We start from the raw sequence: 27935 nt of genomic DNA on the forward strand, positions 1-27935 counted from the left end.
GGGGTGGGGGTCTGTGAAAGTAGGCTGAAACACCAATTGGTAATGTCTTTTCTGAGAGTAAATCCTGAAATGATACTGGAAGTCAATGGGAAGATGCAATTAACTCTACAAAAACTCATTTCAGAAACAATAATACTAAATGAGACAAAGCTATATGAGAAATAAGAAATGAGGTAATAATCTAGTTAAATTACATAAGCATAAAGCTATCATTTAAGATTATTACATTCTTTAAATTTAATTTTAATTTTAAGTTTTTTGAGTCAGAGTTTCACCGTCGCCCAGTCTGGGATACAGTGGTGATCATGGTTCACTGACGCCTCAACCTCCTGGGCTCAGGTGATCCTTCCACCTCAGCCTCCTGCATAGCTGGGACTACAGGCATGTGCCACCATGCCTGGTTCATTTTTTTGGGTAGGGATGAGGTCTTGCTATGTTGCCCAGGCTGATCTCAAACTTCTGGGCTCAAGCAATCCTCCCACCTCAGTCTCCCAAAGTGCTGAGATTACAGGTGTGAACCACAATGTCTAGTCAACTCATTTACTTCAAAAGTCATAGTTCCATCCATTTAGATGTGCCGGGTCTGGAAGGGATAAGGACCTTCACATACTCATCCCCACCACTCCCTATCCATACTGATAGTGGTTAGATGAACAGTCATTAGGAAATTTACAGCATTTTAATTTAATAGCCATAATTCTTCCCCTTTCTAGATCCATGCCCTTACAATGTGCTGTTGCAGATTCTCTTGTCAAGAGGTGAAGCCTATTTCTCAATTCCTAGAATCTGGGTTGGCCTGTGACTTGCTTTGGCTAATGGGGCACTAGCAGGCATAATGCAAACACAGGCTCGAAAATCACTTGTGCCTTTGGGCTTACTCTTTTGCTGCATTTGTTACTCTGAGAACACCATATGAACAAGCCTAAGGTGACCTGCTGAAGGATTGAAGGCCACAGGGAGGAGAACCGAGGTGTTCCAGCTAACAGCCAGCCAATCACCAGACATGTGAAGGAGGCCATCCTGGACCAGCCAACTTCCCAGTTGACCTGGTGACTTGCTGCAGGCATATGAGTGAACCCAAGCAAAGCCAGCAGAATGGAGTATCCCAAACTGCCAACCCACAGAATCGTGCGCTAAATAAGTGCTTGTTGCTTTAAGCCTTAAGTTTTGGGATGGTTTATAGTAGAGGCTAACAGATACATTAAACTATACTTTATTTGGAGTTACTAGGTAACACACTTAAAGTTAGAGAAAAGGTTCTCTGGGTCTAATTCTATCATAGGCTTTTTTTTTTTTGGTATTTATTTATTCATTCATTCATTCATTCTTGAGTTGAGGTCTCACTCTGTCGCCCAGGCTGGAGTACAGTGGCACGATCACGGCTCACTGTAGCCTTGATTTTCTGAGCTCAGATGATTCTTCTGCCTTAGCCTCCCAAGTAGCTGGGACTACAGGTGCATGCCACTATGCCCAGCTAATTTTTAAATTTTTTTTATAGAAATGAGGTCTCGCTATGTTGCTCAGGCTGGTCTCAAACTCCTGGGCTAAAGCAATCCTCTTGCCTCGGCCTCCCAAAGTGCTGGGATTACAGGTGTGAGCCACCATGCCTGGCCTCTTCCTGGTATTTATTTTCTGGCCTCTGTACTTCAGCTTTTCTACATCAAAGAAAGCAAATTTTCATTCAGGTCAGCAGTAATTCTAATTCAAATGTATATACATTACAATTTTTATATCCTCTTTTCCTCTTTTCGCTTCAACATTTTTACCAGAATCCCCATAAGGATGACATTCTGTTAATAATATATGTTAATTGCTTAAAAAGCTCTAAAATGTCATCTATGTGAAGTATCATAATTATTGTTTCACAATGAATAGAGTGATGTTATTGTGATATCAGAATGGCCTCCTTCTATACTTATTCTTTTTCATGAGAGTTCCCTGTCTGCCTGTTCAGTAGCACCTGGATAGAAAGTTTCCCAACTTACCTGAGACTTGAAGTATGTTTCTTGTGGGGTGGCAAGTACATCTGCAGAGGCAATGTCTAAATGCATGAGTGTCTGCCGAAAAGAAGGTCGGTTGCGAGGTTTACTTTGCCTGAAAGTTAAAAAAAAAAAAAAAAAAGATTATACGTTTCTTCAAAAGTTGTGTTCAGGAGGATGAAGATTTTATTTTACTTTATGAAAAAGATTTTTTGCTCCAAAATGGCTATATCTTAAAATGGCTCTGAGTATCACTGGCTATACTCTGTTATATTCGTACAGTATAATGGAAGGTTTAGATATACTGAAGTAAGGAAAATATAATTATGTGATACCACTAATGATAAAATGGAAATCTAGGATCAGTAATCTATTTGATAATAGTACTTAGGAATGGCAAATAAATAATAGCTGTCACTTAATAAGGCCTACTATTTCAAGATAATCATACCAAATTCTTTCTTTATACATTTTAATTAATTACAACACAACAACTCTATGAGCAGGTGGCTTCTCCATTTTAACAGATGAGAAAGCTGACACTTGGGTGACATGCCCCAAATTGCACAGATAGGAAAGGGCAGAACTAGTATTTGAACCCAAGGTTCTTATACTCCTGGTCTGTGATGCCTAGTCTTTTCACCACCAGGTGATTCGCTCCAAATACACATTAGAGATTTCCCTGCTGTTTTAGAGACAATATTCTTACCAGGTCTGTTTCATAAGGATTTTGAATCCATCAGGGCAAGTGGAAGGGACTGGAAGGTGTAGGCTGTTGCTTCCAACACCCCAAATAATGGCTGAAGAATCGACATCTTTGTAGGGGATCTCTCCTGTCAGCAGCTCCCAAAGCACCACTCCAAAAGACCTGCAGTATACCAGGAACGTGTACAGAAGACATTTCAGAGAGATTGATTTGTATTTTAGTTCTTTAAAATTCCAATTTCGGCAGTTTTTCGTCAATGGCAGTCTTTCTGCCATGAATCTTCTTTTTCCTTCTCTTCTTCTCACTAATAAATCCTGTTTTAAAACTTTAAAGAAAATAAAATAAAACAATTTTGAAAAATTCCAATTTTAAAGTTCCAGTTTAAAAATTCCAATATAGCTATAAGAAAAACAGAAACAGATTGAAGTAGTGGGAATCTGCCGGGGAGGGGGGCATACCTTATCAACAAGGGTACCTGCATAATGAACATTTGTATACCTAACCCTGAATTGTACACCACATCTTTAAAATTAAAAATTAAAAAAAAAAGAAAGAAAACCAGAAACATCCAGAAAACTCTGAAAAATAAAATCAGTGGGTGGGGGGATAACCAATACTACCAGATTTGAGACATATTATAGGGCCTTAATAATTAACTTTGGTGCATGAATAGACAAATAAATGGGCTGGATTAGAAATCCAGAAATAGACCAAATACATATAGGACTTGATATAGGATAGTAGTGACACCACAAACCAGTGGGAAAAATTGATTAGTCAATAAATGCTGTTAAGACAACTGGAAAAAAAAATCAAGATAAATTTTAAATGAGTCAAAGATTTAAATGTGAAAAATTAAACCATAAGAAACCTAAAAGAAAACATGAGGAGGTTTTAAGAAATAACCTTGGAGTGATGAGGACTTTTTAAACTATGAAATCTAGAAGTCATGAAAAGAGAGAATGAGAAATCAAACTACATTTAAAACATCTGGCATGGGCCAGGATCAGTGACTCAGTCTGTAATCCCAGCACTTTGGGAGGCTGAGGTGAATGCATTGCCTGAGCCCTCATGTTCGAGACCAGCCCAGGCAACTTGGTGAGACCTCGCCTCTACAAGCAATCAAAAATTAGCTGGGCCTGGTAGCGCGCGCCTGTGGTTGTGGTTACTTGGAAGGCTGAGGCGGAAGGATCGCTGGAGCTCAACTGGACGACGCTGGGGTGGCCGTGAGTGTGCCACTGCACTCCAGCCTGAGCAACTGAGTTAGACTCCAACTCAAAAAAAGAAAAAAGCCTGGGCACAATGGTTCATATCTGTAATCCCAACACTTTGGAAGGCTGCGGCAAGATGATTGCTTGAGTCTGGGAGTTCAAGACCAGTCTGGGCAACATAATGAGATATTATCTCTAAAAAAAGGAACAAGGCCGGGCTCCGTGGCTCAGCCTGTAATCCCAGCACTTTGGGAGGCCGAGGCGAGTGGATTGCCTGAGCCTGCAGGTTCGAGACCCACCCGGGCAACTTGGCAAGACCTCGTCTCTACAATAAATCAAAAATTAGCTGGGCGTGGTAGTGCATGCCTGTAGTTCCGGCTACTTGGAAGACTGAGGCAGAGGGATCTCCGAAGCCCAGCAGGTCAAGGCTGCGGTGGCTGGGAGTGTGCTACTGGACTCCAGCCTGGGCGACAGAGTGAGACTCCAGTTCAGAAAAAAGAAAGAAAAAAAGAAAAAAATTAGCCGGGTATGGTGGCACACCCCTGTAGTCCCAGCTATTCGGAAATCTGGGCCAGAAGGATTGCCTGAGCCCAGAAGGTCAGGGCTGCAGTGAGCTGTGATCATGCCATGTACGCGGCCTGGGTGACAGAGTGAGACTGGCTCAAAAAAGGAAAAAGAAATCTGGTACAGGCAGCATATGAAAAAGTGTTCAATTCGGGCTTGGTGGCTCAGCCTGTAATCCCACGCCTTGGGAGCCTGGGGTGAGTGGATTGCCTGAGCCCGCGGGTTTGAGACCTGCCTGGGCAACTTGGCGAGACCTCATCTCTACAATAAAATCAAAAAATTAGCCGGGCGTGGTAGCGTGCGCCTATAGTTCCAGCTACTTGGATGGCTGAGGCGGAAGGATCGCCGGAGCCCAGCAGGTCGAGGCTGCGGTGGCCGGGAGTGGCCACTGCACTCCAATCTGGGCGACAGAGTGAGACTCCAACTCAAAAAAAAAAGAAAAAGAAAAAGAAAAAGTGTTCAACACTACTAATCACCAGAGAAATGCAAATCAAAACCACAATGAGATACCATCTCACACCAATCAGTATGGCTTTTATTAAAAAGTCAAAAAACAACAGATGCTGGGAGGATGCAGAGAAAAGGGAATGCTCCTACATTGTTGCTGCAAGCTAGTTAAGTTCCTGTGGAAAGCAGTTTGGAAATTTCTCAAAGAACAAAAAATAGAGTTACTGCTCGACCCAGTAGTCCACCACTGGGTACATACCCAAAGGAGCACAGGTTACTCTACCAAAAAGACACCTGCATGCATATGTTTATTGCAACACTAGCCACAATAGCAAAAACATGGAACTACCTAGGTGCCCATCAATGGTGGAATGGATAAGGAAAATGTGGTATGATATACACCACAAAATACTATGCTGTCATAAAAAAAGAAAATCATGTGCTTCGCAGCACATGGATGCAGCTAGAGATCATCATCCTGAATGAATTATCACAGAAACAGAAAACTGAATACCGTATGTTCTTTTTTTGTTTTTTTTGAGTCAGAGTCTCACTCTGCTGCCCAGACTGGAGTGTAGTGGCACACTCACGGCCACCATAGCCTCAACCTGCTGGTCTCAGGTCATCCTTCTGCCTAAGCCTTCCAAATAACTGGAACTGCAGGTGTGCGCTACCATGCCCGGCTTATATTTTGATTTATTGTAGAGATGAGGTCTCACCAAGTCTCCCGGGCTGGTCTTGAACCCCTGAGCTCAGGCAATCCTCTCATCTCAGCCTCCCAAAGTGCTGGTATTACAGGGCTTGAGCCACTGTACCTGGCCCGTATGTTCTTTTTTTGAGTTGGAGTCTCACTCTGTCACCCAGACTGGAGTGCAGTGGCTGCTCCTGGCCACCGCAGCCTCGACCTGCTGGGCTCCGGCGATCCTTCCGCCTCAGCCTTCCAGTAGCTGGAACTACAGGCGTGCACTACCACGCCCAGCTAATTTTTTGATTTATTGTAGAGATGAGGTCTCGCCAAGGTGGGTCTCGAACCTGCAGGCTCAGGCAATCCACTCACCTCAGCCTCCCAAAGCGCAGGATTACAGGCTGAGCCACCGAGCCTGGCTGGCCCGTATGTTCTTAATAAGTGAGAGCTAAACACTGTATACACACAAGCACAAAGAAGGGAACAGGCAATGGGCACTCCTAAAGTGGGGAGGGGGTGCTTAGGGTTGAAAACTACCCCCTGGATACCATGTCCATCACCTGGGTAACAAGTTCAATAGAAGCCCAAGCCTCACCACCATGCAATATTTCTATGTAACAAACCTGCACATGTACCCAGGAATCAAAATAGAAAATAAATGAAAAACATAAAGAAGAGATTTCTTAAAAATTACAAATCTGCAATGGAAAATAAATACCATAAATAAAATAACAAAATGTGAAAAGTGACTATAAGTTACACAAAAGGCTACTCTCCTTAATATATAAAATACTTTTAAAAATTGGTAAGAATATGCAGAGATTATGATTAGTTCACAAATAAATTACAAATGGCTCTCAATCATATGAAAACATGTATACTATTATATACACATGTATAAAAACATGTATACTATTATTATATTACTTATAATAAGAGGAAGCAAATTAAAACTGCACAAGATACCATTTTTTACCTATATGATTGGCACAAATCCAAAAGCTAGTACATTTTGTTGATGAAAAAACACCTTTACTCATTTCTGCTGAGAACAAAAATGGATATAATCCCTATGGAGGACACTTTGGTAATAATTATTCAAACTACAAATGATCCCACATTTCTACTTTATCCTATTTACTCTGGCATTACATGCAATTTTAACACATGCTGTTATTTTGGTTTTAAGCCAAAAAGTTACTAGCTGCCAATTTTAAGGGTAGAAGAAAAGCAATTATGGAGAAATACCGTTAATAGTAAAGACCTATAACCTCAGAAGAAAAGCTAATAAAGATTTTTCTTAAAAAGCATGGCTCAGAGGGGCTGCTCAATAAAAGGGCAAATAGTGTTAGCACCTCAAATGGGTCTAGAGCACATCACTGTATCACAGCAATGAACATTATTGATATGAGTAATCATGACCTGAGTCATCAAAATAGGTAAACTGTTTAATCCATTTTATGTAAGTACCTAACACATTTCAGAAAGACTTCTACACTAAATGATGTGGAAGTAAACTTTCAATTTTCTAGAAAGCTCAGCATTTTCTCTGAAAGTTCCCAAAACTGATGATTTACTGAATGGATAGTCACCCTAATTCCCCTAATCCTTCTCACCACATACCATCCTACTGAGTAGTATCTCAGAGAATATGATGAAATCAAGCAGAGGTGAGTAACAACAAAGAATATTCTGGGCAAGTAAAAGTGTCGATGGAAGAAAGTGCTAATGGCGTGATAGTGGGAAAAGGCTTTCTAGTTGGCACAGATGGTGCCACTCACCATATATCGACTTTTTCAGAGACAGGTTCATTCCGTATCACCTCTGGCGCCATCCATGCAACTGTGCCAGCAAAGGACATCTTGGTACTTTTATCACTGAGTTCCTTAGATGTACCAAAATCGGAAATTTTTACTGCATCTGTGTGAGTCACTAAAACACTTAAAAAAGAAATAGAGAAAACACCCAGATCATTAGTACTAATGAAGACCAAGACTCTAATTGCCAACTGAAGATTTGATTTGTGGCCTCCTACCTTGTAAAATTCAGTTTAAAGTTTCCAGTGTTACAGGGGCATTGGCTATACACTAAAAACAGCATCATTCAGACTTGTGAGGCAGTTTAGCACAGTGGACTTTTTTTTGAGTTGGAGTCTCACTCTGTCGCCCAGACTGGAGTGCAGTGGCCGCCCCCGGCCACCACAGCCTCGACCTGCTGGGCTCCGGTGATCCTTCTGCCTCAGCCTTCCAAGTAGCTGGAACTACAGGCGCACGCTACCACACCCGGCTGATTTTTGATTTATTGTAGAGATGAGGTCTCACCAAGTTGCCCAGGCGGGTCTCGAACCCGTGGGCTCAGGCAATCCACTCACCTCAGCCTCCCAAGGCACGGGATTACAGGCTGAGCCACAGAGCCTGGACTTTTAATACCTGCCTTCATCTTAGCTCCACTGCTTGCTTGCCTTTGCCAAGTTACTTAATTCCTCTTTTATTTTATTGAGTCAAGATCTCACTCTGTTGCCAGGCTGGAGTGCAGTGGCATGATCACAGTTCACTACAACCTTGACCTCCTGGGCTCAAGTGACCTCCCTCCTCAGTTTCCTGAGTAGCTGGGATTACAAGTATGCACTACCATGCTTGGCTAATTTTCTGATTTTTTGTAGAGACGAGGTCTCACTATGTTGCCTAGGCTGATCTGGAACTCCTGGGCTCAAGCAATCCTCTCTCCTTGGCCTCCCAAAGTGCTGGGATGACACGCATGAGGCATTGTGCCCGGCCCTAAGTTACTTAATTCTTCTAAGCTTGCTTTCTCATCTGTAAGATAGAGACACTTGAGATCACATTATCCTGTTCACAATGCAAGAATATAAAACACTGTTAAAATGGTTTATAAATATTTTTTCACATGTAAAAGAAAAACTCACTTGATTTACCCCATTTTGTGTGAATGCCATAGGTTTTGCTACAGGTAGGTTAATGTGATTGATTATAGGGTGATACTCCAGATTTCACTGTGTTACCTTTCTGAAATCATCTGGCCGCAAGAGTTTTGGGTAAGGGATTATGGACCTGTAATAATGATCTCATTGAATTTCTCATTGAATTTTCACTTGAATTAAATGAGGTAAGATACGTAGAGTACCCATTTTAGCTGACCCACTAAGAAAATACTCTTTAAAAAACACTATTTAAGTGATAGTCAACCAATATCATAAATGAGCCCATGACACAAGGGATTCATTATATTCAAGGCTAATATATGTGTTGGGATTTCACTGGTGCTAAGGTAAACCTAAGCTTAAATAGGTTCCACGCCAGTCAAAAGTTTTACTTTTCACAGTAATTATCTGAATGAGACCTGGGGCCAACTGCTTTTGCTAACCTTAAATATGAATACAATCTGGTGCTGAATCTATACACTAGACTGAATTCACTTGAAGTAACCTGTTTAGAACCTCAGAATGTTAATGAGTTAGGGTTTCAGAAGCTAAATGATAAAAGGACCTATTTTTAATGAGAAGAGGTTGAATACTCAAATAGTATCAGAATCGAGAGCACTAGAAAACAAAAAATATCAGACTCCATTCCCTCCTTTCTCAGTTTGACCCAGGTATTTCACTCTTGCCCTACCCATATCACCAATGCCAATGGCTCTCTTCTGAACAGCTTGGTGCTTACAGTTGCTTTTAGAATACTTTTATCCACATCCTGGTTCTGCAGCTGATACATAAAATTTATATAATTTAGGAGTTTTTATTTAACTGTGTTAGTCTTAGCGAAAATGCATAGGATTAAAATATTATGGGATATCTTAGATAATTGGAGAATTGATGGTATCATATATTATAAAAGTCAGAGAAGGTGATAAACCCCTAGAAAGAGGGAACTTTTTCTAGGAACTTCCTCTTCTGCCTCTGTTGACATGACAAGAGGGAATGAACTTGAGAGGAGACTAGAGATAGTATAATGTTGGAACTTTTTTGAAATCTTCTCTGAGACAAAGTTGGGTTCACGCAACCTGCCGATTTAATGTAGGTAATATGGTTTCTTGTTACAGCAAGTCAGATTGATCTTTGTCTTCTCGAAGTTAACTTGAAACCCAAAGAGGCCAAGGCTGCCTCTTGTTAATAGAAGGAAAGGCTCACAGGATAACCAACTTCTACGCTAATCTTTAAATGGCAGAAGTTAAGGAGAGTAGCATGTGATTTTATTCTACAATTTCCTGACTTTTCCCTCTAAAATTAATTCTCAGCGATAACAAGGTGCTTAAAAAGGAGACTATTCAGGTCATTGCTTTGTTAAGCCCTAGTCTGACCCTGTGGCTCCTTGAGTCACGGTCGCCATGTTTCCTAGCCTTGCCCCTCTCCTCTCCCTTGGAGAGGTGAATCTCCTCTCTCTCTCTAATTTACTTTTTAAATGAACTATATTTTCCAGTCTAATTTCTGGGTAACTCTTTGCATCTTTCACGTGGAACCAAATCACACACCAGACACCCACATCCCTGGTGGGTCTGACCTAACATTCTGGAGGCCCCGTTGGGATTTTAACTTAACAGATATTAATAAATTATTTAAACAACAACAACAAAAAAGGAGACTATTCAAGAGGCCTTCGACAATTATTTCATGTACTTTACTTGTATGTAACGGATGGAAAAAGCAACAGGTTGTGTTAAGAATGTGAACAGAGGGCCTGGCTCGGTGGCTCAGCCTGTAATCCCAGCACTTTTGGAGCTCACAGTTTCAAGACCAGCCCGGGCAATTTGGCAAGACATTGTCTCTACAATAAAACAAGACAAAACAAAAAAACTTAGCCAAGTGTGGTAGCGTGCACCTATAGTTCTGACTACTTGGAAGGCTGAGGTGGAAGGATCGCTGGAGCCCAGCAGGTCAAGGTTGCAGTGGCCATGAGCATGCCACTGGCCTCCAGCCTGGGTGACAGAGTGAGACTCCACGTCAAAAAAAAAAAAAAAAAAGGAATGCAAACAGAAGAAATGAACATTATATAATAATGTTTATTTGCAAGTAAAGCAAGGAGGAGTTGTTCAGTCAACTAAGCACTGTGATTAACACTGTTACGATAAATAAGGGCTGTTGAGAAGTTGATCATGAAGGACTGATTTATACCTTCCAAGGAGATGAGGCAGGATTCTTTGTGAATTCCTTACCTCCACATAAGGATGCAGTAGCCTTTGGTTCAGAAGTCTGGGTTTTTGCCCTACCCAATGACTATGGGCTAATGCCTAGTTTCTCTTATATCCAATACGAATAATGATACTTGTCACATCCATCTCACATCATTTTTGCCAGGACTAAAGAAGATGTGATAATGAATCCAAAAAAATGTTGTAAACCATGGAAGCATTATGCTTTATATTATTATATATTATATTTTAAAAAGAGATTAATCCTCTGTTTTTCTTTTTCTTTTTTTTAATTGAAGTCTCACTCTGTCGCCCAGACTGGATGCAGTGGTCGCTCCTGGCCACCGCAGCCTTGACCTGCTGGGCTCTGGCGATCCTTCCGCCTCAGCCTTCCAAGTAGCTGGAACTACAAAGCACATGCTACTACACCTGGCTAATTTTTTGATTTATTGTAGAGATGAGGTCTCGCCAAGTTGCCCAGGTGGGTCTCGAACCCTCGGGCTCAGGCAATCCACTCACCTCGGCCTCCCAAAGTGTGGGATTACAGGCTGAGCCACCGAGCCCAGCCAATCCTCTGTTTATCTAAACCAAAATGTGATGAGAAATTATAAAAATAATGCTTCAAAATAGTAGCTACATTGCAATATACCATTTTAATAATCCTTTTCTTTGTGCAATTTTAGGGAACTGAATAAACACTCCTCAATCATTCATTCATTCAGAGACAGGGTCTTGCTATGTTGCTCAGGCTGGAATATAGTAGCACAATCATAACTCACTGCAGTCTCAAACTCCTGGCCTCAAGCGATTTTCCCACCTTGGCCTCCCAAAGTGCTAGGATTACAGGCAGGAGCCACTTTACCACACCAAACACTACTCTTCAAGTAGTTATTAGTAGCCAAAAATCATTTTGAAAACAGAGATTATTAGAAAGATTTCTGCTTTTCTTAAATAGCCAGGTTTTATTATTTTTTTAATGGCCACTGTAAACCTTGTAACTGTTTATTTCCTCCTTTGCTTACTTAGACTCTTGGAAATTCAAAGCCAAATCTGTAGACCACCTCTAACAACTAGACAGAAGAATCTTATGACATACATTTTGTGAACAAGTTTTAGTTCTAATGTTTTAATTTTTTCTCTGCCTCTGCTTGATCCTTTGTATTATATACATTTCTGAAACTTGGTTAAAAACAGTTTTTGGAACACAGTAGGAAAACAACGAATCAGGCCTTCAAGTGGGAAAGCTTGGCATTAATTATCTGAGATGATGGAATACTTCAGATGGTAATGAATTTTGTTTCACAGATGTATAATTTAAAAGCAACAAAAAGAGAAAATTAATGTCAGGAAGCTGGACACACCTGCCCATATAAGTATCTAGGTCATAGGTCAACAATAATCTGAAAGGTGTGCAAACAGAATTACCCACTGTGCTGATTTAAACTGAACTGAAAGCATGATGTCTGAAAACTGCATTAAATGATTGATAGAAATTCCTTCTTTTAAAACAACAAAACAAAACAGCTAAAAAATTAGCTCCCGAACTCACTTAGGTGATTTGAGATCACGATGAATAATTTTGTGGAGGTGCAAATAATTCATTCCACTCGCAATTCCTGTGGACCAGTCGACTAGCAATCGAGGTGTAATCTTCCTGCCGGCTCGCAAGACCTCATAGAGTTGTCCGTGGGCACAGTATTCCATGATAATACAGTAACATGGGGCCTGAGTGCAAACACCCCTTCCAAGAAAACACAAACAAGTACATAAATACACACATATGTATACAAATATATATTTAAGAATATTTCATAAACTTAATAAAAAACAATTTTGTATCCAAATTATTTTAAAAATGTGTATAGATAATAGTTTCTGATTTTTTTTCTTTATTCTTTTTTTTTTTTGAGTTGGAGTCTCACTCTGTCACCCAGACTGGAGTGCAGTGGAACGCTCATGGCCACCCTAGCATCCACCTACTGGGCTCAGGCGATCCTTCTGCCTCAGCCTTCCAAGTTGCTGAAATTACAGGCATGCGCTATCACGCCCAGCTGATTTTTTGATTTATTGTAGAGATGAGGTCTCGCTGCCCAGGCAGGTCTCGAACCCACAGGCTCAGGCAATCCACTCACCTCAGCCTCCCAAGGCGCGGGATTACAGGCTGAGCCACTGAGCCCGGCCACGCCCAGATAGTTTTTTGGTTTATTGTAGAGATGAGGTCTTACCAAGTTGCTCAGGCTGGTCTCAAACCTGTGGTCTCAGGCAAGCCTCTCACCTTGGTCTCCCAAAGTGCTGGGATTACAGGTGTGAGCCACCATGCCCAGCCTTCCTGATTCTTAAATTAGCATTAAAACCTCCCTAGTCAATAGGTTTCCCTATTAGAAAGCACATGGACAATTTTTACTTGTTTTGTTTACTCCAGATACTGATGTGCTTTGCTGCATCTGGTGCCTTTTTTATGGGACATTCCATTATGGGACAAAGAGCACCCTTTCCTGAGGTTTGTGTAGGTTGGATACGATGTTGTTTTAGATTGTTAAGAACAATTTAAAATATCTTTCTTTCAGACTTAAATAGAGGGTTTTATATGTAGTATACAGAAATAGAATTCAAAATGTTATTATTTTAAATATTATTTGTTGAATTTGTTTTTTTTTTTGAGTTGGAGTCTCACTCTGTCACCCAGACTGGAGTGCAGTGGCCACTCTCGGCCACCACAGCCTCAACCTGCTGGGTTCCGGTGATCCTTCTGCCTCAGCCTTCCAAGTAGCTGGAATTACAGTCATGCGCTGCCATGCCCGGCTAATGTTTTTGATTTATTGTAGAGATGAGGTCTCGCCAAGTTGCCCAGGTGGGTCTCGAACCTGCGGGCTCAGGCAATCCTCTCACCTCAGCCTCCCAAAGTGCTGGGATTACAGGCTGAGCCACCGAGCCCGGCTTATTTGTTGAATTTTAAACTACTCAAATTTAAAATAACTAACTAGACTGAGGACCAAAAAAAAGTCAGTTTTCTATCTTATATAAGCTTACATATTTGAAAAATATTTGTTTAGAATAAAAGTAATGTTATACAACATATTATATATCTATGTATGCATCTATATTTCCATGAATTTCTACATCTTCCATGAAGACTTTCCTGATTATTCCAGTCCCAAAAGATCTTTCTCTTCTCTAAATTCCTACAGTATATAGCAGTCATTAGTGCTTTTCTTTCTCTCTCTCTCTCTCTCTCTCTCTCTCTCTCTCTCTCTCTTTCTCTCTCCCTCTCTCTCTCCCCATGTAGATTATAGGCTCCTAGAAGGGAAAGGACTTTCTAGGACTTTAAGATCTTTTCTTTTCCACTACAAGGCCTAGAGGTTCACAGCAAGTCTTTGATAAATGTTTCTTAACTTCACCGCAACTTTCTTAGCTGAAAAAAGTCTTCACAATGACACATGCAAAGGCATGGAGTAGGAGGCAGGATACTTACATGAAAGAACATCTACTTTTTCAGGCATGTTTCCATGTTTATTTGTCTTATTTACAATGCTCCAAACCATTATAAGATAGATAGTACTTTTTTCAGTTTTAAGGTAAGGCTCAGAATGAGAAAGTGGCTTGTCCTACTCATAACTAGATCATATGACTCACGGGGGACAGAGCTTGGACTGAAACCCAGTCTGCCTAACTTCAAAGCCCATGCACCTATCATTCACTATACTACACTGCCTCCCTTGCAGCTCTTTAGCTTCTGCATAGAAAAGCATATTAGGGATTCTTGTGCTAATATCATTATTTCATAAAAGTGGAGATGATCATGGTAAATCTACTTCACAGTTTTGTTTTCAGAATGAGAGAAGAAGAATGACCATATATAGTTTTGTGTCTCATCTCTTATGGGTATATATGCCTTCCTTTGAAACTTTCTAGAGAAGTTAACAGAGTACACTATCTGTAAGACATCCAGTTAAAGTTTTCAGCCAGATATCAACTCCTGCTCTATCTCTTAGGAATACGTGATAAAAGAATTTAGAGGTCATGGCAGAAGGCACTGATCATGCAAAGATTTTATAACAATAGCAGGTTATGAAGAAGTATAATTCGTCTTCATTTTTCTCTGCTTTGATGAGCCTGTCAAATGCCACAAAGCAATTTCTATTACTCTCCTATCATTTTCTAGGCTACCCAGAATTCTTTTTTTTTTTTTTTTTTTGAGTTGGAGTCTCACTCTGTCACCTAGACTAGAGTGCAGTGGTTGTTCCCGGTCACCGCAGCCTCGACCTGCTGGGCTCCGGTGATCCTTCCGCCTCAGCCTTCCAAATAGCTAGAACTACAGGCACGCACTACTACACCCGGCTAATTTTTGATTTATTGTAGAGATGAGGTCTTGCCAAGTTGCCCAGGCAGGTCTCGAACCCGCGGACTCAGGCAATCCACTCACCTCAGCCTCCCAAAGTGCTGGGATTACAGGCTGAGCCACTGAGCCCAGCCGAGAATTCTCATCTTGATTTTTAATACAATTTTTTTCAAGTTCTGTTATATGACTTTTAAGAATGCTTGGTGAAGCATAAGCATACAGCAACTACAAACAAATGATTTAATTATCATTACAAAGAAATAATGAATAGGGCAGGAATAATGCAATGAGCTTAAGAATATCAAGATAAATATTTGTTTGAAGGTACTTATTCAACTATGTTTTAACTTATAATACAAATACAGAAAGGGTCTAACAGTGACATGTTATGCACGTTTAATCTCTTTTGACTGAGGAATGAGGAGCAATCATTGCATCAGCCCTGTACTATGACAAGGTTTCTTAGTAGCTATAAATAACAGCCCTATAATCACTTCTAATCGCTACCTTTTCTTCCCCTTGGCACTGAATTCCATTAGGAACAGTTATGTTGGGATTTCTTAAAAGATTTTTTTTTTTTTTTGAGTTGGAGTCTCACAGTCACCCAGACTGGAGTGCAGTGGCCGCTCCTAGCCACCACAGCCTCCACCTGCTGCGCTCCGGTGATCCTTCCACCTCAGCCTTCCGAGTAGCCGGAATCACAGGCGCACGCTACCACGCCTAGCTAATTTTTTATTTATTGTAGAGATGAGATCTCACCAAGTTGCCCAGGCAGGTCTCGAACCCGCGGGCTCAGGCAATCCACTCACCTCAGCCTCCCAAGGCACGGGATTACAGGCTGAGCCACCGAGCCCAGCTAAAAGATTTTTTTAAATGGATGAAAAAAGAATATAGGCAAAGTATAAGATAAGAATACTAAATCTGCTATTATGATAACTCTGCTATCATGAGATTTAGTATTCTTATTTTATTTTATTTTATTGTTTTGAGTTGGAGTCTCACTCTGTCGCCCAGACTGGAGTGCAGTGGCCGCCCCCGGCCACCACAGCCTCGACCTGCTGGGCTTCGGCAACCCTTCTGCCTCAGCCTTCCAAGTAGCTGAAATTACAGGCATGCGCTACCATGCCCGGCTGATTTTTTGATTTATTGTAGAGATGACGTCTCGCTGCCCAGGCGGGTCTCGAACCTGCAGGCTCAGGCAATCCACTCACTTCAGCCTCCCAAAGGCACGGGATTACAGGCTGAGCCACCGAACCCGGCTTAGTATCCTTATTTTATACTTCTCCTTCTGTCCATGGTTCCTACTAACTTCAAAAGAAACTGTAAGCCCAGAAATCAGTATCTAGAGAGATGTACTAAAATCTCATTACACCCTCATATCTTCCAGATGGTCCTGAATGGGATTCATTGGCCAAGCAACACATGGCACAGATGGCTGCAAACATAACACTGCACAATGCCTAAGAGCATGGTGTAATGGATCAGGGACACAGTCTCACTATTGTTTTCCATGTAGAGGTAAAGACTATTCAAGTATCTCCAGCCTCAAGAGTTAGGCACTAACATGGCAATACATGTCCAATGATGCTGACAACTACATATGTAGGTAGGAGGCCAGAAGGGTGAGGTGGGAAAAAGACTAGGAGGAAAAAGGAAAAAGCAGAACACAGGAAGTAAAAACAAAGCTTCTCATACTTCCATCTTACCACATTTCTACCTTTAGTTACTCAGGATACCCTGCTGGGAAGCCCTCTTATCTGGGACACACAGCCTAGGTCACTTCAAAAAGCCAAAATGCCATACTAATCTAAAAACATTTCGTGTTTCAAAGTCAATGTCCTAGCTATCTAAGTTTAGAAGTTCCTGACTCTTCCTTCCAATTGGGAAGATGTAGAATACTGGACGTGGTGATCATCTCAGTGAAGTTAAATGAAGAAAAGAAGGGGGGGGTCTCTGATAGTCTACCTCTTTAAAATAATCCTTCCATTGTCTTCTGACATTTATCATCTTTGGTAAGATTATAGTTGGTCTCTATGGCATTTCATTTGAATCACATATCCTCCTGGTCCTAGCAAGGCAACCAGTGACAGAATGACTATACAACTAAAGCTCTCTCATGTCCTCTGCCAGCTATGAATGTCCCTTCCACAGGGAAATTATTCCTAATACTTTTCTCAGTCTCTTAGTATTCCAGCTGAATGTGTCCCTTCCTTTCACACATCTTTCCCTTCCCCAAAGGGGTCTTGTTTGAGAATCAAAATGCCACCTCAGTACTCATTTAAACCCCTTCTACAAAACCTGTACCTAAGATTTCTCTTCCTTACTTTGGGGGTGTGATTCCAATGAAGACTTATCACATGGCATTTTTAGCTTTACAATGAGAGTTTTATCAAGGAAGGCTCCCTCTTGAGGTTGGGAGAAGTTCCTTCTAGTTTGGGGAAGGGGGATTTATAAGTTTCTCCACTCTTAGGTGTAGCTTCATTGGTCATAGTGTTCTCCAGGAATGAAAAGTACATACAAATACACCAAGAAGCTCTGGTTTCTAAACTTTTCTTTTTTGAGTTGGAATCTCATCCTGTCACCCAGGCTGGAGTGCAGTGGCACACTCATGGCCACCCCAGAGTTGACCTGCTGGGCTTAGGCGATTCTTCTGCCTCAGCCTTCCCAGTAGCCGGAACTACAGACATGCACTACCACAATCAGGTAATTTTTGATTTATTGTAGAGATGAGGTCTCACCAAGTTGCCCGGGCTGGTCTCGAACCCGCGGGCTCAGGCAATTCACTCGCCTCGGGTGAATTCACTCGGGCAATTCACTGAGCCACTGAGCCCTGCCTAAACTTTCATCCTACCTAAAGGTTACCTTTCCTGTTCTTCCCTTTCCTCCTCTAAATTACCATTTATTTGTTCAAGCCTAGAACAACATTTAAAGGCTAGCAAGGGAGAGAACTCAAGATTCAGGCAGAAGAAATTACATATATTTAAAGCTCAGCACTTCCAAGTTTGGTGCCTTAGACAATTTAACCTTTGACTATATTCCTTCTGTTAAGGATCCCGGTCAATATTATGAAGAGAATGGTCTAGATTAGAAAAATATGCTCACATACTCTCAAGAACAACCACTTTGTGAAACGAATATAGCTTACTAATATTGATAACTCTGCTGTCATGAGATTTAGAAAGCTGAGTGGCATTACTTGAAAGGGGATCTAGCAAAATCCAAAGCAACAGTCTATAGGTACCTGTTATTATAAGTTAATATTTAAGAAAGGATGCCAACAGAAACTAATAAGAACACGTTATTTATTACACAGAGACTGATTGTTCACTGACCACTTCAGATATTAGCTTCGTTTTCTTAACTGAATTGCAGGATGCTTAGGTTATATGAAGTAACCTCTGTCATCCCACTGATAAATGACATTGATGCAGCAGATCTGACTGCTTGGCAGGAATCCACTTCTTCCTCCCCTGCCCCATGTGTACCCCCCTTCCAAGCAGCACATACTCTGGCAAAATGAACTACTGGATTATGAGCTGCTTAAGGACAAGACTCAAATTTAACAGTTCTTTGGTTCCCTCCCATATAGCACCTAGTGCAGTGCTAAGTCTACAGGATGTTTCTGAAATGCTTCTTAAAGCAGAAACTTGACTGCATACATTGGGGGAAAGAAAATGTCGTAAAACAAAAAACAAAAAACACCAAAAAAACCCAACAAGCCTTGACCTACTTGAATGCGATGATGTTAGGGTGCTTCAACTTCCTCAAATGCTTGATATCCGTCTCATTCTGTTCTCTCACTTTCTTGATGGCCACCTCTTCCGCTCGGAACTTGCCCAAGAAGACAGCTCCTTGGGCTCCACTACCCAGCCACTGCAGCTCTGAGATCTCTTCAAATGGCACTTCCCAAGTATCTAGGCACACAAGTGAGAAATAAGCTTGAAGAGATCTCAGAATTGAACCATTCTACAAGGCCATCTGAAGGTACCGATTTCGTCATCACCCTCTGTCTCCCACCAAAAGACATCGCTTTCCTATGCACCTTGGGACTATAGATCAAATATTCATATGCATTAGTTTGTATCAATTTTTAACCACTGAAGTAAAGCAGACCAGAGATCTCTGATATATTCTATTCTAAACAAAACATATCCTGACATTCCTGCAGCCCTATCTCACCTCAAGCCTGAATGTTCAGTCCATTTTCCCATCTCCCTCTACACCACTACCCCTAACCATCACCCATTATGGGTGTTGTTATAGACCTCTGTGAATTTCTTTCTTTTTTTTTTTTTTTTTGAGTTGGAGTCTCACTCTGTCGCCCAAACTGGAGTGCAGTGGCCGCTCCTGGTCACCGCAGCCTCGACCTGCTGGGCTCTGGTGATCCTTCCGCCTCAGCCTTCCCAGTAGCCGGAATTACAGGCATACGCTACTACGCCCGGCTGATTTTTTGTAGAGATGAGGTCTCACCTGCCCAGGCGGGTCTCACCCGTGGGCTCAGGCAATCCACTCACCTCAGCCTCCCAAAGGCGCGGGATTACAGGCTGAGCCACCAAGTCCGGCTCTCTGTGAATTTCTACTGCAAATGCTTATTGATTTCTTGCTGATTGAGTTTTGTTTTTGTTTGTTTGTTTGTTTAAGTTGGAGTCTCACTCTGTTGCCCAGGCATGCTCATGGCCACCCCAGCATCAACCTGCTGGGCTCAGGTGAGCCCTCTGCCTCAGCCTTTCAAGTAGTCGGAGCTACAGGTGCGAGCCACCATGCCCCGCTAATTTTTTGATTTATTGTAGAGATGAGGTCTCGCTGAGTTGCCCAGGCTGTTCTTGAACCCGTGAGCTAAGACAGTCCCCTCACCTCAGCCTCCCCAAGTGCTAGGATTACAGGCTTGAGCCACTGCACCCGGCCTTGTTTGTTTTTTGAGTCAGGGGTCTTGCTTGTTGCTCAGGCTGGTGTGTAATGACACCATCACAGCTCACCGCAGCCTTGACTGCCTGGGCTCAGGTGATTCTCCTGCCTCAGCCTCCTGAGTAGCTGGGACTACAGGCGCACCCGGCTAATGTCTTTATTTTCTATAGAGACAAGGTCTCGCTATGTTGCCTAGGCTGGTCTTGAACTCCTGGGCTCAAGCAATCCTCTCACCTCAGCCTCCCAAAGTGCTGGGATTACAGGTGTGAGCCACCATACCCAGCCTGAATGAGTTTTTAATGATACTCTCTTAAGAACCTAATTATGCATACTACTTATATTAATATTTACCTTTCACTGAGTACTTACTATATACCATGCACCAGCATAAAGCTTTATAGATAGCATATGTCCAATCCTTACAACAACCTGACAGGTCTGGCTTTATTATACTTGTTTAAAGATGAAAAAACCAAGGGCATAGGGTGGTTAAGTAAATTATCCAAAATCACATAGCTGATAAGTGACAGAACTGGACCTAGAACCACAGCACTGGGGTTCCAGGAGCAGTGTTTTTCCATTATACCACATTGCCTCTCCTGAAATCACTGAGAGGGCTATTAGTCATTAGTCATGATATGTTTACTCATATAGCTACAATGTTTTCAAGTTTCTCTTTTCCTTAGAGTTTGATTTTTGTTGTTGTTGTTGTTGCAACAAAAACTTAACAGGGGTCATTTCTAAGTGATGGCATTATTTGTGACTCATATTGTGTTTCTTTATCCTTTTCTGCATTATTATTATTTTTTAACCATAAGTCTGTATCACTTTAATAATGAATAAAATGCTATTTTAAGTAAAGAGCTTCAAAAATTCAATCAATATGTGCTTTAATCTCATGAAACTTAAAAAAAATATAATCCACTGATCCTTCTTGTATCGCTTCTTACCATGGTATTACCACAGTTAAGAAATAAAAATCAAAGAGTTTGGAGCCCCACAGAGTGAGAAGAAGGAAGATGACAATGTTTAAAGGTTATGAGAGATTCTTGTCAGATCACTAAAAGGCCACTGCTTGCAGAAAATGGAACAAAGTAGTGCTGAGTTAGCCTCAAAAGATATTCTGACCTTGAAAGCAAATCAATTCACTGTCTACTACACTGATGAAGCCAGAGCAGAAAGAAGAGTTCATCTGTATCTAGAAGTGGGCTACAATTTCCCACTTCTCTAATTTTCCCTACCTTAAGAAAAAAGAAATTCTATAGATTTGTAATACGTGTTTTCTCATTATAATGGCTAAAACTTGATCTTTAAATTATAACTATGTAGCACAGAAAAGAGTAGTAGTAAGGGTGGTCACAACACGGGTATTCGTCCATTCTCCTGATGTGATCAATATTAAAGGTTTCTGCTCTATTGAAATTGAATAGATGCTCTATAAAAGCACATCTCCCTAAAATAAGAAATAGCTCATGAATACGAAATCACTAATGTGAGATTTGCAAGCAAACATCAAGTTACAGCTGTGTCTATTTTCCGTCTCTTTAGGACTTCTATGACAAATATTAAGTGGCGCATGAAATCTCACTCTCATTCCCACCGGTTATTCGTGCAGCACACGCGGTATACAGTTGTTGATGGCACGTTGTAAGAAATTTTCCTCATAAGGGGTCCAGTGAAGGACTAAAAACAGTGTCGCTCTGACCATTCTGTGGGGATGAATAAAGTATTTTTTACTGGACTCTGGTACAAGAACATAACTGGGCAATATGTGTGGTTACCCCCCAAAATGAAATTATCTTCTGGAGGGCAGGCCCCTTGTAGTACACTCAGAACTTGCTCCTCCGGATCAGTCAACCAGAGTTTTCATCTGGAAGTTTTGAGAAAGTTGCATCACAATTTGCTGATTTGGGGAAGAAATGCCCGAGTCGCAGCAAACAAGTGACTGGTTCTTTTACCATGACACGTACCTGCCCACACGGCGCTGAGTGTTCAGCAGTTTTGACCCAAAACGCTATGACCCCCATGCCCACCCTCTCCATTCACCCGATCTCGCCCAAATGACTTTTGGGGTTTTTTTTTTTTGGTTTCTCCCATGAAAAAAGTCCTCAAAGGGAGATGTTTTTCGGATGGAAGAGGGGAAACAAACAAATAAACAAACAAACAGAAAGGCAAAAGAACTAAAAGGCATCAAAATTGATGAGCTCAAAAATTGTTTTGAGCAGTGGAAAAAGTGTCTTACCAGGTGTACTGCATCAGACGGAGAGGACTTTGAGGGTGACTGAAGTTTAAACATGTAAGAGTAAATGCATAATTTTTTATAAATAAATTCCAGTTTTTCATGGGTCTACCCCCGTATGTCTTTGAACAACATTATACAAGCCCAAGTTACCCTAATTTTTAATACAGTAACTGCTAAGATTAGATCAATGTTTGGGTGTCTTCCCCCACCCCATTAACTCAATATTTATTTACTGTTAAACATTAGACAAAATTTTAAAAAATCAGAAAAAACAAATATATTATCTGAAATCCCATCCCAAATTCACTTGTCATTTTCCCTCCTAATTTTTGTTCATGTTTATAGCTATATAAAAGTTGTGTGTGGTGTATACTTTTCTTGTACTTTTTTCATATATTATGTATCCTTTGTGTACAGTTTTTATTATACCTTTTTTTAAAATTTTGAGTTGGAGTCTCACTCCGTTGCCCAGACTGGAGTGCAGTGGCCGCTCCCGGCCACCACAGCCTCGACCTGCTGGGCTCCAGCGATCCTTCCGCCTCAGCCTTCCGAGTATCCGGAACTGCAGGCGCGCGCTACCATGCCCGGCTAATTTTTTGATTTTATTGTAGAGATGAGGTCTCGCCAAGTTGCCCAGGCGGGTCTCGAACCCGCGGGCTCAGGCAATCCACTCGCCTCAGCTTCCCAAAGCGCAGGATTACAGGCTGAGCCACTGAGCCCGGCTATATTATACGTTTTAATTGTTGTTTTTAACTGGACCCTCCTACCTTTGGTGCTTAAGTGTTTCCATCTTTTTGTCTTGTGAATTTAAATTTGATTATTATTTCCCCAGATTCAATCCCAAAGTTTCCTAGCTCTTGGAATACATATGTTCCAAATTGTTATTCCAAAGGATTTCGCTAGTTTTTGCTGACAGTGGCAATGTATGAATTTATTGGTTTCACCACACCTGTGCCAGCCGTAAATATTATCATTTTTTTCTAATTTAATGAGGTATAAAATAGTGTCTTATAAGTTTGCATTAGTTTAATTGCCAGTGATGTAGAGTATTTCGTCCACAATTGTTTAATACTCACCTCTGCTTTGTAGAAATTATCAAAACTCTTTTGTCCATTTATCTATTAGGGTCATATAATTCTCATAAACTTGAAGAAGTTCTTTCCATATTTATTTGATACCAAAAAAATGACATTTTTACAAGTTTTTAAAAATTATTTTTGAACAAAATGTTTTATATAAATGTCTAATTTCCTTTGGGATTTCTTCTACTGCCTGGTCTATCTTCTAAAAGCTATCTATAGTTGTTTTTACAAAATTTAACTTTTACATCCATCTGGAGCTTATTTTGGTGAGGATAGATGTAAATTTTTTCCATATTGCTATTTCTTTTTCTTTTTTTTTTTTGAGTTGGAGTCTCACTCTGTCGCCCAGACTGGAGTGCAATGGCCGCTCCCGGCCACTGCAGCCTCGACCTGCTGGGCTCCAGTGATCCTTCCGCCTCAGCCTTCCGAGTAGCTGGAACTACAGGCGCGCTAGTACTACCACATTCAACTAGTTTTTTGATTTATTGTAGAGATGAGGTCTCACCAAGTTGCCCAGACGGGTCTCGAACCCACGGGCTCAGGCAATCCACTCACTTCTGCCTCCCAAATTGCTGGGATTACAGGCTGAGCCACCGAGCCTGGCCCATATTGCTATTTCATGATTCTGAAACAATTTGTTAAATAATCCTTTCTTTTCATATTGCTTTATTTTTATTTTTTTCATTTTAAATATGTGGGGTACAATTCAGGGTTAGGTATACAAATATTCATTATGCAGGTACTCTCGTTGATGAGGTGTGTCCCCCTCCCCTGGCAGTCTCCCACTACCGCCATTCCCTTTCTTATAGCATTATAGTAATTGTTCAAGGTCCACATATGAGTGAGAACATGTGGTACTCAGTTTTCTGCTTTTGTGATAGATCATTGAGTATGACAAATCAGTCATAAATCCATCCACACTGTTTATTTATTTTTATTTTTTAAGAGACAAGATCTCACTCTGTCACTCAGTCTGAAGCGCAGTGGGGCATTTCTAGCTCACTGCAGCTTCAAACGCAAGTGATTCTCCTGCCTCAGCCTCTGGGGTAGCTAGAACTAGAAAGCATGCCACCACACCTGGTTAATTTTTAAAATTTTTTGTAGAAATGGGTCTTGCTATGTTTTCCAGGCTGATCTTGAACTTCTGGGCTCAAGTAATCCTTCCTCCTCGGACTCCCAAAGTGCTGCAATTACAGGTGTGAGTCATGGTTCCAGGCTTCACATGACTTTATGATGCTTGCATTGTAATTTACTTATTTTTAGAAATGATGCCAATTATTTAGTTTTCTTATGAAATAAGAAATATATTAATTACTAAAATACAAATGACAAATACATTTGGTGCTCAGATACCAAGTGTTCAGGATATTATTATAAATAATAAAATTATCTGCTACAAACCTCTACCTCATGCCTGTGCTATTCAACTATGTTCAGCCACGTCTTAATTATCCACAGAAAAATAAAGGGGATAGTATTGGTAATTAAAGAACACAGAATGTAAAATAAAGTAATATTTCCACTATGTTTCCATCAATCTTTTTACCAGAACTAGTTTTTACCAGAACTAATTTTACCAAAAGTAAAATTGATTGATGAGAATTTAGTACTCTCTGCCAGGATTCAAAGTCCCTGTCAATATCTAGTAAGGAGTCAAGGGATGAAAAAACGGCAGAAAAAAGAAAGGAATAAGTATGTACAAAATTGAGAACCTAGATAATTGACAAGCAAGATAAGTAACCGCATAAATAGAGAACTGGCTATACTCTCTCTAGGACTAGTCCCAGACTTTGCTGCTTTTCTATCTGTCTCATTGGCACTCATCTCCGGCTTTTAACTTCTCTTTGATTCATTGCTATAACTACTGTCTTAATTCCAATATTTACCATGATTCCTAGAACTGAGAAAAAGCCACATGCCCACCTGCTTTAAGGCAGACATTCTCCTTTGTTTATTCAGATGTGGCTATGGCAATGCTTGCTTTGAGACTGGAAACTATTTGGCAATAAAATATTTAATTTATACATACTACCTTACTTGGGCTTCACTATCAATATATTAAAAGGGAGATGAGGGCATTGCTAACATTTAAAAAAATCTAGTTGAATTTCTTCATAAGTACCAAATGTAGGGATGCATCTGCTACATGTGCTATCCTTTGGTTAACTGCAATACAGGATTAAAGATAAGCTCCCTGATCCCAGAGCTGACAAGGAAAACACTACACTTTGTTTCTGGCCAGCAAATCTCTTTTCTGGCGCACAGCAGCACTAGTCCTCAGTAGGATATCCTGCAATCTGCTGAACAGTTAGGCACCTAAATTGACCAGGCCTGTTTCTTATTTATTTCTGAAATAAACCTTTTTGAAAGTCATATCATCAATCAAAAATCAAATACTATGTTGTAGAACAATGACAAAATGAAAAGGCTCCTTTTAGCAGACATACAGGATATGTCTACTTGCTCTTCTATGCGTCTGAACCTCAACAATGCATTTAGATCCTGAGACCTTCGAGTTATCACCAATATAAGTAGGAGACAGAACAAGTGAAGACCCTAAAAACCAAATGTAGTTTATCACATAAGCAGTTATTAGTAGGTTTTGTGTCTAACTAAAGAATGGAGAACTTTTAGAAAGTAATAGGTTAAGAATTGTTTTCTCTGGATTGTGGGATAAGTGATCTTTATTTTACTCTTTGTGCTTACATTTATTCCCAATTTAAAAGATAATAATACTGTTTAACATACTAATCCCCAACTTTTCTTTGGCAAAGAATGACTTTATTTTTTTAAAACCTTCAAATTATGGGGAGAGGAAGGATGAGGGTGGAATGTTCAGGGTATTGGAGTATGTATGAAAGAGGAAGATAGATAGATACACACACATAAAACCAGAGACTGACAGAATTTCTGCACAGAGCAGGAATGGATGATGTGGCTGACAGATCATGAGAAGTACCTGGAACTGACAGATTTACCAGTAAATTCCAACGCACTTATGGAAAACAGGTATCAGGGAGAAGTTGGTATTTGGTTTAAGAGGGAGTATTTCAGAAATAGGAAAAATTGAACTCATGAGAAAAGTGGTCTACTGGCCATTGTGGAAAAACTGTCAACAGTCTTGGCTAAAAGAGATGAACAGACTTTTAGGGGAGGGTCCCAGAGTCCAAAATTCAGTTATAAAATAAATAAAACAGAATCTCATTTTTGGCTCATACTTTTTCCCTTCCAGAATTTCTTGATGAGAGAACTCATAAACCCTTAATCATTTACATAAGGCTACAAAGATATGTATCTAAAGCTTTAAAACAACAAATCTTTTGAACCCAACTTTTCTTCTTCTAGGAATTGATCCTAAGGACTAATCAAAGATGTGCGCCAAAGTAAAGTAGTAGACATATGTTCACTGCAGTATGGCTCCTGATAACTAAAAATGCAAACAAATTAAGTGCTGAGCAATGGGGGATTGCTTAAATAAATATAGGCATATTCACACAATTTAATATTAATAGTCATTAAAAATAATGCTGAAGAATTATATTTAAGACACAGAAAATGTTCACAACCTGAAGTGAAAAAAATGTCACAAAACAGTATGACTCCATATTTTTTTTCCTGAGTTGGAGTCTCACTCTGTGTCCAGGCTGGAGTGCAGTGGCATGCTCACAGCCACTGTAGTCTCAACTTGCTGGTCTCAGGTGACCCTTCTGCCTCAGCCTTCCAAATGGCTGGAAATACAGGTGTGTGTGCCATCACACCTGGCTAATTTTTATTGATTTATTGTAAGACGAGGTCTCGCCAAGTTGCCCAGGCTAGTCTCAATCTCCTGGGCTCAGGCAATCCTTACCTCCGCCTTCCAAAATGCTGGGATTACAGGCGTAAACCAGACTCCATTTTTAAAAAAGTATACACACATACACAAATAGACTAACACAATATATACAGAAAACATTAATGGTGGCTATTCTCAGGAGACAGTGGGTCATAAATTATTTAAAACATTTTTGGAACTTATCTAAATTTTCCAAATTTCACACATTACTTTTGTTATCAGAAAAAAAGGTCTTTTAAATAATATAAATGAGATTATAAAGAACATGAGGGCTTCAACAATTATAACATCTGAACTGGAATATATGGATATACACGTTACATACAATGATAAGAGCTAAAAACTTACTTTTAAAAAAACTGTGGGATCTAGAAATAATAATACTTCAAGATTGGTTAGATATTTTTGTTCTTTCCTCAAAACATAATCTCTCTATGCCTTGACTGTAAGCAAATAATTCCTTTTTACTACAACCTAAGGCAGTCCTGCAATCTTTAGGGGCATTACCATGAGGCTTCTGTTTTTTTTTTTTTCTGAGTTGGAGTCTCACTCTTGTCACCCAGGTTGGAGTGCAGTGGCACGCTCATGGCCACTGCAGCCTCGCCTGCTGGGCTTAGGTGATCCTTCCTCCTCAGCCTTCCGAGTAGCTGGAACTACAGACACACACCACCATGCCTGGCTAGTTTTTTTGTGATTTATTGTAGAGACAAGGTCTCACCAAGTTGTCCGGGCTGGTCTCCAACCCCCGGGCTCAGGCAATCCTCTCGCCTTGGCTTCCCAAAGTGCTGGATTACAGGCTGA

General features: G+C 40.6%; 1 protein-coding gene across 1 annotated transcript in view; it reads right to left on the reverse strand.

Annotated features, from left to right (window-relative positions):
- Nucleotides 1-1985: 1985 nt before the first annotated feature.
- Nucleotides 1986-27935, reverse strand: part of LOC103272242 (mitogen-activated protein kinase kinase kinase 13) — a gene marked incomplete at its 3' end in the record, with an annotated part of 161246 nt that continues 135296 nt past the window's right edge. The window contains exons 4-8 of the mRNA XM_008069729.1: nucleotides 18804-18987; nucleotides 12284-12475; nucleotides 7374-7532; nucleotides 2689-2847; nucleotides 1986-2094 (exon numbers count right to left, since the gene is read on the reverse strand). Of these exons, the coding sequence (XP_008067920.1) occupies nucleotides 1986-2094; nucleotides 2689-2847; nucleotides 7374-7532; nucleotides 12284-12475; nucleotides 18804-18987 (803 nt within the window). The remainder of the gene's footprint in view (nucleotides 2095-2688; nucleotides 2848-7373; nucleotides 7533-12283; nucleotides 12476-18803; nucleotides 18988-27935) is intronic.

Source organism: Carlito syrichta, unplaced genomic scaffold (assembly GCF_000164805.1).
Source record: "Carlito syrichta isolate Samal-C Ts95f unplaced genomic scaffold, Tarsius_syrichta-2.0.1 Scaffold111496, whole genome shotgun sequence".
Classification (NCBI taxonomy): domain Eukaryota; kingdom Metazoa; phylum Chordata; class Mammalia; order Primates; family Tarsiidae; genus Carlito; species Carlito syrichta.